General features: G+C 34.5%; 1 protein-coding gene across 1 annotated transcript in view; it reads left to right on the top strand.

Moving 5' to 3' along the window:
- The window catches only part of LOC144451949 (A disintegrin and metalloproteinase with thrombospondin motifs 3-like), a 53,772-nt gene extending 39,081 nt beyond the window's left edge, over positions 1-14,691 (top strand). Inside the window, exons 9-24 of the mRNA XM_078142871.1 lie at positions 797-902; positions 1,303-1,446; positions 2,179-2,311; positions 3,160-3,273; positions 3,919-4,058; positions 5,045-5,108; positions 5,507-5,618; positions 6,118-6,251; positions 6,903-7,023; positions 7,478-7,558; positions 8,149-8,312; positions 8,657-8,831; positions 9,224-9,356; positions 9,820-10,030; positions 10,537-10,669; positions 11,361-14,691. Coding sequence (XP_077998997.1) covers positions 797-902; positions 1,303-1,446; positions 2,179-2,311; positions 3,160-3,273; positions 3,919-4,058; positions 5,045-5,108; positions 5,507-5,618; positions 6,118-6,251; positions 6,903-7,023; positions 7,478-7,558; positions 8,149-8,312; positions 8,657-8,831; positions 9,224-9,356; positions 9,820-10,030; positions 10,537-10,669; positions 11,361-11,503 — 2,108 coding nt within the window. The 3' untranslated portion in view covers positions 11,504-14,691. The remainder of the gene's footprint in view (positions 1-796; positions 903-1,302; positions 1,447-2,178; positions 2,312-3,159; positions 3,274-3,918; positions 4,059-5,044; positions 5,109-5,506; positions 5,619-6,117; positions 6,252-6,902; positions 7,024-7,477; positions 7,559-8,148; positions 8,313-8,656; positions 8,832-9,223; positions 9,357-9,819; positions 10,031-10,536; positions 10,670-11,360) is intronic.
- The last annotated feature ends 976 nt before the right edge of the window (positions 14,692-15,667 follow it).

Below are 15,667 nucleotides of genomic sequence, written 5' to 3'. Positions count from 1 at the left end.
TAAACGGTGATGCATCCCTTTTAGTATATGTCTATTTTTGTATTACGCCTGAAAACTAGGTTTGAGCTCTGCCCATGCGTCACCATTTTGGCCCTATATTACACTGGTAATTGAGGCTGTGGTTTTCTAAGATAGAGGCAAACTAAATATGTTGTAAGTTCTTCAATGTGGGAGATTACACAAGTGGGTGATAGCAGCTCCTCTGTTGTGTGCGATTCTAATCACCCTGTGATCAAGATAGTGTAAACAGTGGAAGTACTAAAACAGTACATTGCAAGTTTATGGAACTTGAACTCCCTACTGAGACTATAATTAAACCGACATCCTTTCATTAACTTATCACTGTTTTAGTTTGTGTCTATCTTTATAGTAAACTGAAGGCTCAGTTACCAGAGTCGTATCTAGAAGACCGGAAAAAAAGTACCCCTATAAACTCAGCATATGCCCTCTATCTAGTACTAGTAGAACAGACTGAAAAACAAGGAAAAACTTTGACAAAACTATTCACATTTTTTGCTATGTTGTCATCAGTAAACACATCTTTGAAATTAAAATACTTTATTAACCAAAATATCATCTTGTATGATCATGTTTTCAGTAATTATCTGTTTATCAGATATAGATCATAAATGTGTGTATCGTTTATATTCATATTTTGAGTATTAAAAGGTGTGATGAAATATATCGTCAATTATGGTGTCCCCCAATATAGTTTGTAGAAATAGAAAATAAGGGAATGTCAATTTTGTCAGTTTGTAATATGGGATTGATTTGCTATGTATTTAATCATGAACAGGGTATGCTCCAGTTACTGGCATGTGTCATCTTTTAAGGAGTTGTACATTGAATCAAGAGGATGGATTTGCCTCAGCATTTGTTGTAGCACACGAAACAGGACATGTGTAAGTCATTTTATCTTGTAGTAATAAAGTTACCTTATTGGAATCTAGTTTGGTGATACTCCTTGCTGGATGTTTACGTAGTATAGAACTTAATTAAAGTAGGAGACGGTGATTAGAAAGGGTTCGTATTTCAAGTCAGGTGAAAGGAAGAGAGTAGACATACTTAGCATGGAAGCATAATCACTGTGATACTTTCATGGATACAGCAAGTTGTGAGAACCATTTCACTGTCACTTTAAATAGGACAACTTTGCCATTACAGGAACACATACCATTGTAAAGTTTATCTTGTTCAATGTTTTATAATTAGTGTAACAATTTTGATTGTTTTAACAAAAATTTAAATGTAGTGTTGTTCTTCCTGACAATGTATGTTATTATGTGTTCCCTTCAAATACAGTTTAGGAATGGAACATGATGGCCATGGTAATACTTGCAAAGATGAGGCTGAGTCTGGGAGTATCATGGCACCTTTAGTCCAGGCTAACTTTAACAACTACTACTGGTCAGCATGCAGTAGGCAGGAAATATCAAAATATATTGAGTAAGTGTATACATCAACATTTTCTAACCACAATTAATGTGGAATGCATCTCAGAAATAAACTCTTTAAACTTTTTGCTGTTACTTTGTTTAAGAAAACTCCAACCTATTCTCAGTTAAAATATCTGGCGTCACTGTTCACTTTTTTGAAATAGTCGTCAAAATGTTAATAAAATTGAGTCGATATTTAGAATCCAATATGGCTGCCATAAAAGATTGGCTCTCATATGGCAAAATTTGGATCTAATAACTTCAATGCATGCAAGGTAAATCAGATAATATGGATAATTATATTCATGTTCATATTCATATTCATATTCACATTCGTATTCATTTATTGACTTATTCTTTAAAATAGAGAACATTGTCATATTATTATATGTTATTCCCCAATATTTGTCTTCGTTCAGCCAAGGAAAATATGAGTGACCTAAGGGGCCTTTGTCAATATGAGTTTGCTAGACAAGTAGTTACAAATCCTAGGTCACGAGTATTTCTGGCTGAATGAAGAAAAATATTGGAGAATAACATATACCAGTGGCAATTTTGAACATTTTGACTCATATTTGGAACACAGCAGAACCAGTGACATAAACACGTGTTGTCATGACATAGACATGAGTTGTCATGATGTAAAATGACTAGAGTATATATTCCATATTTTTTGTTCATCTTGGCTCATGCATGGTATAATGGTAATTATCTCCTCTTTTTTGTTTGTTTTCTCTTTTAGTTCATATACATGTTTAGATGACGATCCTTTTGAAGCTGAATGGCCTGAAGTAGAAGAATTGCCAGGTATGGAGTATTCTGCTGATGACCAGTGTCGTTTTGACTTCGGTGACGGATACATCAGATGCAGTGCTGTAAGTGTAAACCTAAATATTTTCACTACAAGAAAATTGTACGATTTTACAGTCTTCAGATAGTTCTTAAAAGACTAATTTTTACTAAATACCAGACTGGTACTTTGTGTTTATGTACAAGAAGGTATTTTTGTCACTCTTTATGTTTGCGTTTATTGTTTTCCAAAAGTATAAGTGAAAATTAGCAGGTTTAACAGAAAAGAAAAAGTTGAGTCAGATTTATTCCTGCAATTAGTACACTCGTATTGAGTACTGCTAGCAACTTAAAGGAAAAGTCCAGTCAGACTTATTTCTGTCTTTAGTATACTTGTGTTGATTGTTACTATCAACTTATTAGTAATTTTGGATGATAAAATAGCACTTTGATTATTTACACAACTTTGAAATTTCATAGAGCACAGCCCTACTGCACTTAAATGTGTTCTGCCATTCTGTGATTTCCTGCAAGGGTTTGTGGGAAAACCTTACAGGAAATGACATCAGAAGAGTTATCCAAACAAAAAAAAATTCTCTGCACAGTATTCTTATCATGATGATGGAGGCACAGAACTAGAACACGCTATCCGCAAATTGTGAATGAAATTTAATCTCTGAACATCTGTTTATATCAATTTGTCACAGAACCATCTCTTGAAATTTGGAAACAGGGTCATGATCAGAAGAATGTGATGTAATTAAATGTATAGTTTCTCACCAACACAATGTAGTGAAAAACGGAAGTCGCAATCAGACAATTTGGAGACATACAAGTTATGGTAATGGGTATAAACTTTACCAGCTGGATGTTACTTTGACTGGTTGTCAAACTTGTTATTAATAGTTACACCTTTGATCCGATTGATTTACAGATGGTAAGAATCAACATGTGTCAACAGTTGTGGTGCACTCACCCTGACAGTCCGTATCACTGTAAAACAAAGAAAGGACCTCCTTTGGATGGCACGAGCTGCGGCAGTGGAATGGTAAGCAATATGCCATAGATCTGAGGTTGACCTTTTTCAGTTTCACGTTTCCCATCTTGGTGCCTGGAAAAATTATGGATCAGTTGGTTGGTTTGCACCATCATGCATACATATATTTACACATTTGACTGTTGAAGTCATGATAGTTAACATGTTACACTGACTGGCTTGGAATCTGCAACTTTCAGGTTTGTCACTTTGAACCTTTTTGCTGCCATTTCTGTCTGAATGGCTAAAATCCTTGGGCACGATTTGAACCACAAGTTGTGACTCAGTTAACGTAGCTGTATAATTGGGGACCTGGTAGGATAGAGGTTGCAATGTGAATGCTCATCTTATAGCGGCTACAGTGGATTGTCTGCTCCCAAGTGAGTTGAGAAAGTGTAATGGCGATTGTGCTTTTATAGGTACATACCTGCAGTATGGGAAAGCGATATATAAAAACTAACATTGTTATTTTTCTTCATGATAATTCCACAAATGCATTTATTTCTTGATATTTCCAACCTACTTGCAGCATTATATATTTTCATGTTTATATTTTTTTTCATTTCTTTATTTTTAAATCTCGTCTCCAATCTCTCAAAAGATAATATAGTTATGATTTTACAATAATTGAGGTGTTTTTTCTGTTTGTCTTTATAGTATTGTATGAATGGTGCTTGCGTTGTATCTAATGTTAAAACAACCCATGGTGGGTGGAGTGAGTGGGGACCATATAATAAGTGTTCTAGGTCATGTGGTATTGGTGCTCAAATGAGGATAAGGGAATGCAACAATCCAAAGTAAGTATAAATCTCTCTGTAGGATATTTTGATGACTTTTTTTGATCAAAATTTCAGAACAGAGTTCATGTTCATACACAAGTTCTCTTCTTCCACTATTGATTGAGAAACAGACATGTTTTGAACAAATCACTTGTCCTTCTTCGGTGTCTGATTGGATCTGAGCATTCTCGCAAACCAGAGTGCATATTTCTACTGAAGCAACGAAATATGGCAGGTATATTCAGGATGGTGTTGTAATGAGGCCTGTGGTTTACAACATTGGGGTCTGACAGAATAGTCCAATTAGACGACTAAGTTACATCCTGATGAAGTCTTCATTGATTTGCTCCAAACATGTATGTTTCCTAATCAAACTTGAAGAAGATAACTTGTGCATGAATAATTATAAACACTTTCACGATTAACATATATAGTGTTATAAGAATTTATATTATTTACCGGTAATTACTTGCATTGGTACATCGCTGCTATACAGCCGAACCAGGGGTAATAATTGTAAAGCGCTTTGAGCATGGAGTGGGAAAGCGCTATATAAAAACCAACATTATTATTATTATTGGTAGTGGTATTGATATTTGCGCTAAAGTGCAATACCTAAACATATTATTGTATTACCTGTTTACAAACAAGTGTATGATAATGCCAGGTTCTATTTTCACAATATTTGTTGTTTTTGAAAAAAATAGTATGCGATAATATATCCGAACTCCATAACATGTGATTTCAATCGGCGAATGTTTGATACCAAATTAGTTGAAATAAGTTATGTATCAAAATTGAATTTGCAAAGTTTAACTTTTTATACAAATGGTTGCTTTTCTCATGTTAACATTCAGTGTAGTTTAAAAACTGTCAGGAAACATTTCATGTGTCATTTTGGAATAAGATACTTGAATTTATTGTGTTTGTGAAACATATTTTGCTATTTTTTATATATTTACTCTCATTCATTTATAAATTGATTTTTTTCATTTTATTCATAGACCAACAAATGGTGGTGATGAATGTAAGGGACAGAATGTAGAATTCCGTCTTTGCAGTACAGAGGTGAGAAGTCTGTCAACGATTTCACTGCAGCATACTAATTTGTATATTTAGTTTATTTATTGTTTTACATAATTAATTGATTGATTGATTGACTCACTCATTCACTCGCTCCCTCGCTCACCCACTCACCCACTCACTCACTCACTCACTCACTCACTCACTCACTCACTCACTCACTCACTCACTCACTCACTCACTTACTCACTCACCCACACAACCACACACCTACCCACCCACCCACCCACTCACTCACTCACTCACTCACTCACTCACTCACTCACTCACTTAGCCATAATTGTAACTATTACATTTATTAGATTCTCTGTCTCTCATGCTGGTGTACTATTGTTACGTATTGTTTTGTCAAATGGTGATTATTTTGGTCTTAATGTTTGTAGGATTGTCCGGAGCCTTCCGTGGACTTCAGAGCTGTACAGTGTGAAAGTAATTACAAGAACTGGCGATACAAGGATAGAAAACATACCTGGCTACCTCATGAAAATAAGAATAGTAAGTTTTGTCTCCCCCCCCATATTATGTCTGATTTTATCTCAATCCCCGATGTTATGTCTCACTACAACTGCTGACATCAGATTGTCGACGAATGGAACCTCTTACAATCAGGGAAAGTAAACAAATGAATTGGATTAATAACACTTGGCACAGCATGTTAGAACAGCAGAGACTTGTATTACATTTCATGGTTTGATATGAACAGTTTTATGGCCTCTTTATGTGAACTGAACTATTACATAAAGTGGCCATAAAACTGTTCTTATCAAATGATGAAATGTAATACAAGTTAAGTCTCTGCTGTTCCAACATGCTGTGCCAAGTGTTATTAATCCAATTCATTTGTTTACTTTCCCTGTTTGTAAAAGGTTCCATTTATCAACAATCTGATGTCAGCAGTTGTACTTAGACTTAATCAGGGTTTTTCTTCTTCTGTTTTTATGAATTCAAAATTGTGTAATACTCAAATCTCTAATTTGCTGACTTTACATTTCAGATTCTTTACAATGCAAATTAACTTGTATATCGGAGGAGACTTTGGACTTAGTTGTATCTAGTTATAATGTTAAAGATGGAACCAGGTGTTCATATGATGATCCGTCTAATATATGCGTACAAGGACAATGCCAGGTGGGTAGCACTGAGAGCTGATTGGTCAGTTTGTTTTGATTCTTTTGTTTATCAAGTTTTGTTTTCTAATTTGCAATTAAACATTTCAGAACAAAAACTGTTGCAAATTGATTGTGATATTACAGGTTTTTTTTTCAAAATGTAGCAATTTGAAGTTTTTAGAAATGTCGTAAATTCAATTTTTGATTGCAGTGTTGTGGGAATTGTGTTTTCTTTTACAATTGTAGCGAATTAGCTTTGTAAATGTAGTGGATGAAATGTTTTGAGGTAGCTTTTAGGTGAATTTTATGATATTTGTGAAAATATGTCTAATTTTTTTTATTCTGTAGTTTTTTCGTAATGTAGCAAATTAAATAGTTTTACAAAAATGTAGCTAATTGAATTTATATGTTACAGTTTTATAATGTTGGAAATTAAATACAGTTTTGTAAAGATGTAGCAAATTTGTATATTAGTTTATAGTAATGTAACAAATTGAATGCAAAATTGTAACAAATTGAATGCAAAATTGTAACTAATTGAATTTATATTGCAGTTAGTGGAATGTAGGAAATGAAATACAGTTTTGTAAAATGTAACAAATTAGATTTTGTGATATTGCAGTTTTATACACAGTGCAGCAAATTAAGCAAGTATTTATTATTGTTTCAGACTGTTGGATGTGATAAACAACTTGGTTCTTCACAAACGGAAGACAGTTGTGGCATTTGTGGAGGTGACAATTCACAGTGTGAAAATGTAAGAGATGTCTTCCACAAAGTTCCTAGAAAAAGTAAGTAGCATGATAAATATTAATTATTTGTTGTTAGTGGATGCGGCAAGTTATTTTAACTGTTTTCTGATAGTTATTTCTGACATCAAAAATTCTACAAAATCATGTGGTTGCAGCAAAATTTTTCATTGAATCTTTCCAGGTTTTCAGTGAGAAATGGTGATGCGTGTACATTAATTTTGATCTGTTAAAGGCCCATGATTCAGTACCAGGTGCTCACATTTAGTGCTATATTTTCAATGGAGCTACAAAGATTAAATAGAATCGTGTACATTGTTATTTTCTGCTGTAGTTTCAATGGTTGAAAGAATCACCCTCAGAGAAAATTACAAGTACTTTTATAAATACCCTGAGTATATCACACTATCACTTGGTGTAAGTTTTGATTCATTCTTCTTCTTCAATAAGAGTATTCCAGTTGTTAACCATGAATCAAATGTTTTCTTTTGTGCAGAATTTCAGAGAATTGTTATGCTTCCGAGAGGGGCTCGTCATATTGATGTTTATGAAACCAGCCCATCGGCTCATTTGCTTGGTAAGTCTTTTTGTATATGGTATTGTATTGTATTGTATTGTATTGTATTGTATTGTATTGTATTGTATTGTATTGTATTGTATTGTATTGTATTGTATTGTATTGTATTGTATTGTATGGCATGGCATGGTATTGTATTGTATTGTATTGTATTGTATTGTATGGCATGGTATTGTATTGTATTGTATTGTATTGTATTGTATTGTATTGTATCATATTGAATGGTATTATATTGTATGGTATTGCATTGTGTTGTATGGTATCGTATTGTATTATTGTATGGTATTGTATTGTATTGTATTGTATAGCATAGCATTGTATTGTATTGTATCATATTAAATGGTATTGTATTGTATGGTATTGCATTGTGTTGTATTGTATCATATTGTATGGTATGGTATGGTATCAATATCGTATCATATCGTATGGTATCATTTTGTATTGTATTGTATGTTATTGTATCATATTGTATAGTACCTTTTTAGATTACTAATGCGTTGTGATGTTACTTGCATTGTGTAATGTTAAAATCAATGTGAACTTCAAGTAAATTCTACAAAATAAATAAAACTAAATGTTTGTGTTTCCAGCTGTTAAAGAGAAAAGAACTGGGCATTACCTTTTCAAAAGTGAAGGTGAAGTTGATGATGGAAAAGAATTCTTTGTATCGGGTACAATGTTTCATTACTCATTGACCAATAACAGCGAACGTCTTATAGGAAGAGGGCCGTTGCTAGACGATGTAGCGATATTGGTGAGTCACAACTCTCTTGTTTATGTCTCATATTTAGAGTACAACCGAACCAACGACAGTAGATTTTACGATTCCAAGATACATTCCGTGTGATGATTTCGTTTATTTTGTTACATTTGGTCGCCATGGCATTAATGTGCTCAATTTTAGTCTACATAAAAAGGTGAAACCAAGAAAAAAATGTAAAAATATTAACCCGTATATATCTATGAGTGAAAAAATATCCATAGAGGGCGCTGTTCATAATCTTAGAAGTGTAAGTTGATCATATTAAAGCCTGTTTAATAATTTCAGTGTAAGATAAATGTCTATCAAAGAGGACAATAACGTTTCTATGGTTACAGGTCCAGTCCAAAGCAGACCCTGAAGACAAAGTTGAAATCCAAGTGAGCTACAAATATGTTGTGAAGAAGAGTCAAGTGAAGAATGCTAGAATTAGTAGCAACCAGATCCCTGGGGCTAATGATAGGTTTCATCTTGTAGACGGATGGTCAGAATGTAGTAAAGAATGTGGTGGAGGTAGGTAACTGTAGTCTTTATATCAAACTCTACTTGGGGGGGGGGGGGGGTCAAGTTAGGTGGGAGGAGGGATACCAGAAATACTTTGCTTCCATAGAATATGGAGATGGGCAATTTCTATCTTTCCACATACACATCAAAAACTAATTTGTGTTTTAATTTAATTTGTTTTTGTTTTTGTTTTTTGGGTTAAATGTAATTAGTGGTTGGAGGGAGGGAGGGGACGTGGTGGTTGGAGGGAGAGAGAGAGGGACAAGCTAAATTATTGTTCCCATACCCTCAGAGGAATAATAATTTCTTTAGCTGACCTGATGATTTTGATAGTACGCTGTCATAACCCAATACCTATATATAGTCACAATTTTAAATAAGATAAATTTTTTTACTTTCAGGTTATGAATACTACAGATTCTCTTGTCAAAGGAAGTTAGACGGTAAAGTTGTCAATAAAAGAATGTGTAAGCAAGATTTCCAACCCCAAAATGTGAAGAGGAGATGTAACACACAACCATGTGAAAGGGCAAGGTATGATGATAATTAATAACAAGTTTGCTCAATATCTTCTCTAGCACTGAAGTTAGTTACTGGTTTTTATTGTATGGAACTTTAGTCGTTAAAGTCGGAACACCACTTCAGGAAATTATGACCTTTCGTTATGTTCTGGAATCATGTCATGATTTGTCATTACTTTTTTTTTTTTTTTTTTTTTTTTTTTTTTAATTTTTTTTTTCTTATTCTTTGTCATTACTTACATTACAAGCAATTCTGCAATAGCTTTTTAGCTCATGCTAATTGGTCAAAATAGAACAAGAAGGTTTACTTATTTTCAAGCACACCTATATAGTAATTAATGCATGTGAAGTCTGTGGAGCAGAAGTTATAGTGTCAACCAAGAAATAAAGAAATGCATAATCAGTCAATTTGAAAGTCAGAAAACATGACAGATAATCTTAAAGACAACTAATACATACACCTTTCCTTGTTGTAGTTATGACTGGAAGGTTGATGAATGGGAATACTGTTCTAAGACGTGTGGGAATGCTGGAATGCAAATAAGAACTGTTAACTGTATGAAAACACAGAATGGAAGAACCACATCAGTACACCATCGTCACTGTGATGGCGAAAAACCTAACAACCGACAAACCTGTAACAGACAACCATGTCCTGCATACTGGCAAACATCAGAGTGGTCAGAGGTGAGGATCTTCAATTTTTTTGCAACAGCGCCCCCAGTGGTAGATAATCTGTATTGGTATTCAGCATACTTTAGGGATGACATCACCCAGTACTATATGTAAATTTATCATATTTACCATAATCTGTATCATAATTTGTTTTTGTCAAGACAAAGAGAGCATAGTTTTAAATGTGATGTCATTTCCTGCAATGATTTCCCATAAACCCTTGCTGGAAATCCCCAAATGGCCAAACACATGTAAAGAGCAGTAGAGCCTCTTTACAAAATCTCAGAAGTTCAAGAAGTTACAGAGGTGCTGTTTCATAACCCAGGATATGATAGTGGAATGATAGTTATGTTGAAAGCAGTAATCAATACAAGTGTACTAAAGGCAAAAAATAAGTCTGATTGGACTTTTCCTTTCAAGCTGCATTGAATTGGTCATCAAACACCTTAGGAACCATATACTTTCTATTCCTGTATACTGTTTGACACATTCGTTCTTCCATCATCCTTATCAAACAGTGTTCAAAGACGTGTGGAGGTGGGACGCAGAGAAGACAGGTAGTGTGTGGTGACCCAAGTAAATCAGTTGACTGGATTTGTGACTACGAGAGGCCGGAAGATATACAGTCTTGTGACATGGGACCATGTGGAGGTAAGCAGATAAGCACCATCTAGTGGCAGTTAATAGCGCCCTCTAGTGGCAGTTAATAGCGCCCTCTAGTGACAGTTAATGAATCTCATAGATCAGTTATTGGAAAGTTCTAAGATTATATAACCTTCAGCCACAGTTGAATGTACCTATCCTAGGCTGTACAAATCACTGTATACCATCAGCATCTATGCATGGACTTCTGTTTCCATTCATAGTTGAATTGTTTTCTATTTAAACTTATTATCAGCTACAACCAAATTCGGTTTGTCATAAAACAGAACCGTTCAAATATAATCGTAAAAATCAGAAGGAAATTTCAAATTTGTCCAAAAAAGTGGTATTTATATCCTTGCTTCCTTTTAATGTCATAAAAATAGTACTAGTCAGAGGTCACGTTAATGCATTATTTGTGTGTATTTGATGCCATATTTGAAACTGGGGATGTGATTTTTTGAATGTAAGTGTCACTGGGGATGAATGGGGTTGTGTGTTAGCAAGCATGTAGTCATCATTGCATTGTAAAAGAAGACAGTTATGCAGAGTTCTGCATTGAAACCAGTGTCAAAATGTCTTCATCCAGCATGACCTACGATAATTTGAATATTACATATGTGCTACGTTGCCATCCCGAATATTTTATCGACAGTTTACAGGTAATTACAGTGAATTTTGTCATCTGTTTTATTTCCAGAAGAAGAAAACCATTGCCTTGGTGACCAGTCCATCTTCTGTAGTCTGGATGTTCTCAGCGTTTACTGCTCTCTTCCCGGTTACAGCAAACTGTGCTGTCGAACATGTAATGACGTCTCATCTACAAACTCTCCAGCTCAGTGAAGTTCAAAAAGTACATTTTATATAGAGTAAAAAAAAAGACCTCCTACACTGAAATATTCCCTGGCTGTATATATTGGAATACCCAGGATTTGACGGATAAGTCAACTGAGCGTTTTGCCAGAGAACTTTGTATCAGTCATAACGATTGGCTGATGACTTATCACATGACCATGAGGCTCACTTGTCATTGGTTTACAGATCTTCAGATTGTTCTTGTAGTGTTGTCCACTGGATTTGCTACAGATAGACAGTGCATTTTGATTGGCTGAAACCACAGATACTGAGGACAGATTACAGTTTGAAACCACAAATACTGGCATTTGATTGGCTGAAACTACATAATGTGATATTTGATTGGATGAACATACACACTGTGACATTCGATTGGCTGAAACTTCAAATGCTCTCACTGAACTTGAACCTGAGGGAAGCCATGTACTTAAATGCACTATTCTATGTGAACAGGTTGACGAATAAGCAAATACATATGGACATTATATTTATACTGTAAGAAGTATCAACCTAAGACACTTCATAAGTATATTTTTCCTAAGTTACTTCTTTTTCCTCTGGCTATAATCTTGCAGAGTAAAACAAATATAAAACAGTTTTGTAATATGAACTTATATATATCCACACAGAATGCTCCTCATCTATGATATTTATTTGCAGGAAAGTGTCAAGACAGGGTCATGTGTATCATATGGTCTGTAGAGGGCGGTGTTACACTTTTTTCTTGACTTTGGTCAAACAAACACAAAGACTGTTCTCAACATAATGTGAGAGCTTAACTTGATTAGTAATCCAATATCTCACATCGCGGTTTCAAGAGTTATGGATGGTTGAGGAAAAAATTGTCATTTTGTGCTGACAAAATATAGTGTTTGTTTTCAAGTACCTTGACAATCTGTCTCTTCCTCCAGACATCAAAATGCAAGTCATTTTTTGATAATTTGCATACTGACCATTGACTTTATATTGGATTTTGAACAGGATGTTATGGCGGCCATTTTGAATCAATATGCAAATATCTTTGGTGCTATTTGCATACCAGTAATGCACTTTCTGGACCCTGATTTTTTATACTGGATTTTGAACAGGGTGACAGGTGGCTATTTTGAATCAAATGCAAGTAACATTGAGAAAACTTGCATACTGACTCTTGATTTTATACTGGAATTTGAAGAAGGTGTTTTGCAAATATCTTTGGAACTATTTGCATACCAGTAATGGGTTTGAAGAGGGTGTTTAAATGGCCATTTTTAATCAATATGCGAGTACTGGTGGAACTATTTGCATACCAGTAATGACCTCTGACACCTTATACTCAATCTTGAAAAGGCAATTTTAAGTTCTTGTGTCTAAACTATTTATCTAAACTATCTAAAAATTCTTCATTTTGTTCTATTCTGAAAGTGCTGGGTTACGTACCGGGTTACGTATCACTCAAAATATGAACAATCATCAGTATATGCAAATCAGATTTGTGTGTAGTAAACCTAATCCTTGATAGTGGTCTAAACACGAGCTGTTCCCATTGGCTCAAATATGCCGACATTGTAAATAGTGCATTTTAGTATAAAGTAGTAATGTTAGTTGCCATGGTAACCTTAGAAATAGAATCATTAAGTTAGTAAATTGTTAGCAGTAACCCCTGAGTTTTTTTATCAACTCTGAAAGAAATGCTAGCTAGCTTTTGTTGATGTACGTGAACTGCAAAGAATGCTTACAGATTTCAGACTACCATGTAAAAATTGGGTCAAAACCAGCTCAGGAATTACAACATTTTAGGAACAATAATCAGGACTCAAGATACAATGAATTGTAACATTATGGCACAAGTGTCTACAACTGTAGCAAACAGGAAGTGATACATTGGAACTAATCAGTTATCAGAATTTGCATCATTCTAAGAAATCAAATCATCAGGACTTGCTACATTGTATTAGCCAAAGCTTTATTTTACCTTAACTTGCTACATTCTAACAAAATAATTGCAACACCAGAAATCGCTACATTGTAGCAATGGTCTTCATAATTAAATACTGCTACATTGTAACAAACCCCATGCACAAAAGGCATTGCAACAATGTAGCACATTACATCATAACCATGCAAATCAGGGTAGCAAAGCTCATTGGTTGTTGTTTTTTGATTGACAGGGTTTGTGAAGTACATAGCCACACCTAAAATTAGAAGAATTTTTAACTTCATTTGTGAGAGAATTTAGAAATGGAGGAAAACAAATTGTGCCAGTTGAATTTTTTACAAATGTCCACAACAAAACAATGCCACATTGATTATACAGTCTGCTTGAGATTTGGATACTTCTAGAAACCAGAAATGTCTGAAAAATAAAGGATTTTTGATTGATATCCAGTTAATCACTAAATTATCGCGATTTTCTGATAATGAGTGTTTTCATTTTATTCTCCATATTGAACGATGCAGCGTTAGATACCCTGCACAAACCTCTTTCCCTCCATAATGAACTGACCCAACTGTCAATGGTTTCATCTGAATTATGATTTGGGAAAGGTTTATATTGTATCTGTTTGAAGATACTAGTATTTTATTGGCTTAAGATTTCAACTTGGCTGTTTTTCTTTTTTTGTATCTGTTTTGTTTTTAAAAATTCAAAGAATTACGCATTAGATGTAGACTGTATATATTACCTTAGTTTTATATAGACCTATTGACAATCTTACCACTAACTGTTACCATGGAAACCCCATTTTATTAAAAATACTGCACTTGAGTACATTTTATGACTGCTTAAAATCAGTTGTCATGGTAATTTAGTGATCCTATATATATATAGATATTGTAGTTATGTACAATTTACGGATGATGTAAACTTGTACTCCAGTTTTTTTCAAAAAATGAATTTTTTTTTCAGTGTATTTTATGTGACTGCCATTTCTTTTTCATCTAGTGATCATATTATCAGGATTTTTTGACCCATTTTCTACGTGTAAAGATATATATGACATAACGATTTTTTCCCCCTAATTAATCCCTCGTTAACTTATTATATAAGTTTTATTTTACTTTTTTTATGCATATCCATTCCTTTGTGTTACACTTGCTTTTCACTGTACAGTTCTTTTACCCATAATGCTGTGTGAATCACACTTGAAGTTGTAAAATTATTATGAGATGACTCACAGTTGAGGGTGAAATAAAACTTTTAAAGCGACTCCCCTATGTTATCTTGGTTGTGTTTTTTTTAGCACAGCTGAACTAAGGTTCACTTGTGTTTTAGTCATGCTGTGTGTCATGGTGTGTGTGTGTGTGTGTGTGTGTGTGTGTGTGTGTGTGTGTGTGTGTGTGCGTGCGCGCGCATGTGTGTGTTTAAGTGCGTAAGCGAGCGCGTGCGTGCGTACGGAGGCATGCACGCACGTACGTGTGCATGTATGTATGTATGTATGTTTGTATGTATGTATGTATGTATGTATGTATGTATGTATGTATGTATGTATGTGTGTGTGTGTGTGTGTGTGTATGTATGTATGTATGTATGTATGTATGTATGTATGTATGTATGTATGTATGTATGTATGTATGTATGTATGTATGTATGTATGTATGTTTATTGTTTATTGACCTGGGGTCAACGAAATTAGGTTCACCGATCAGAGTCGTTGACGAGATATGGAAACTCAGAAGCATGTTTCCTCGCATATAAGTATCAATTAAATAGTAAATTAGCATAATATGTTCAACAGATGGCTGGAAAGTTGATGAACAACTTGATTGAATTTGCATATACTATTAAGGGCACCTGGTTTGCCCTCGTGATGACCCTACACTGTTGCTGTAGTATGCTGTTGGATTCATGTATGTATGGGGAAGTTCTGAACTCTGTTATTGCTTGGAAACTCAACGTTTTGCCGGGACTGTGAATAATGCATTGTGTGGAACTGAGCATTGCATCAGTGAATGATCGTCAGCATCGTCTACGATTTGTGTGAGCTGCAGTATACAGTGTGTCCCAAGTCTGCACTTCGATACAAGACAAAAGAGACATTACATTGAACATTGTGAGTAGTTTTATTACAACCAGCCATCACTAATTTTCAAGTGTACTCTAAATGTATTGATTCAAAGCATTTTTTCGTACAAGCAATTTCGGGGGTTATGCCCTCAACGGCAAGAGGTTGA

This window comes from Glandiceps talaboti, chromosome 22 (genome assembly GCF_964340395.1).
Source record: "Glandiceps talaboti chromosome 22, keGlaTala1.1, whole genome shotgun sequence".
In the NCBI taxonomy this organism is placed as follows: domain Eukaryota; kingdom Metazoa; phylum Hemichordata; class Enteropneusta; family Spengelidae; genus Glandiceps; species Glandiceps talaboti.
This window is presented reverse-complemented; position numbering and strand designations above follow the sequence as displayed.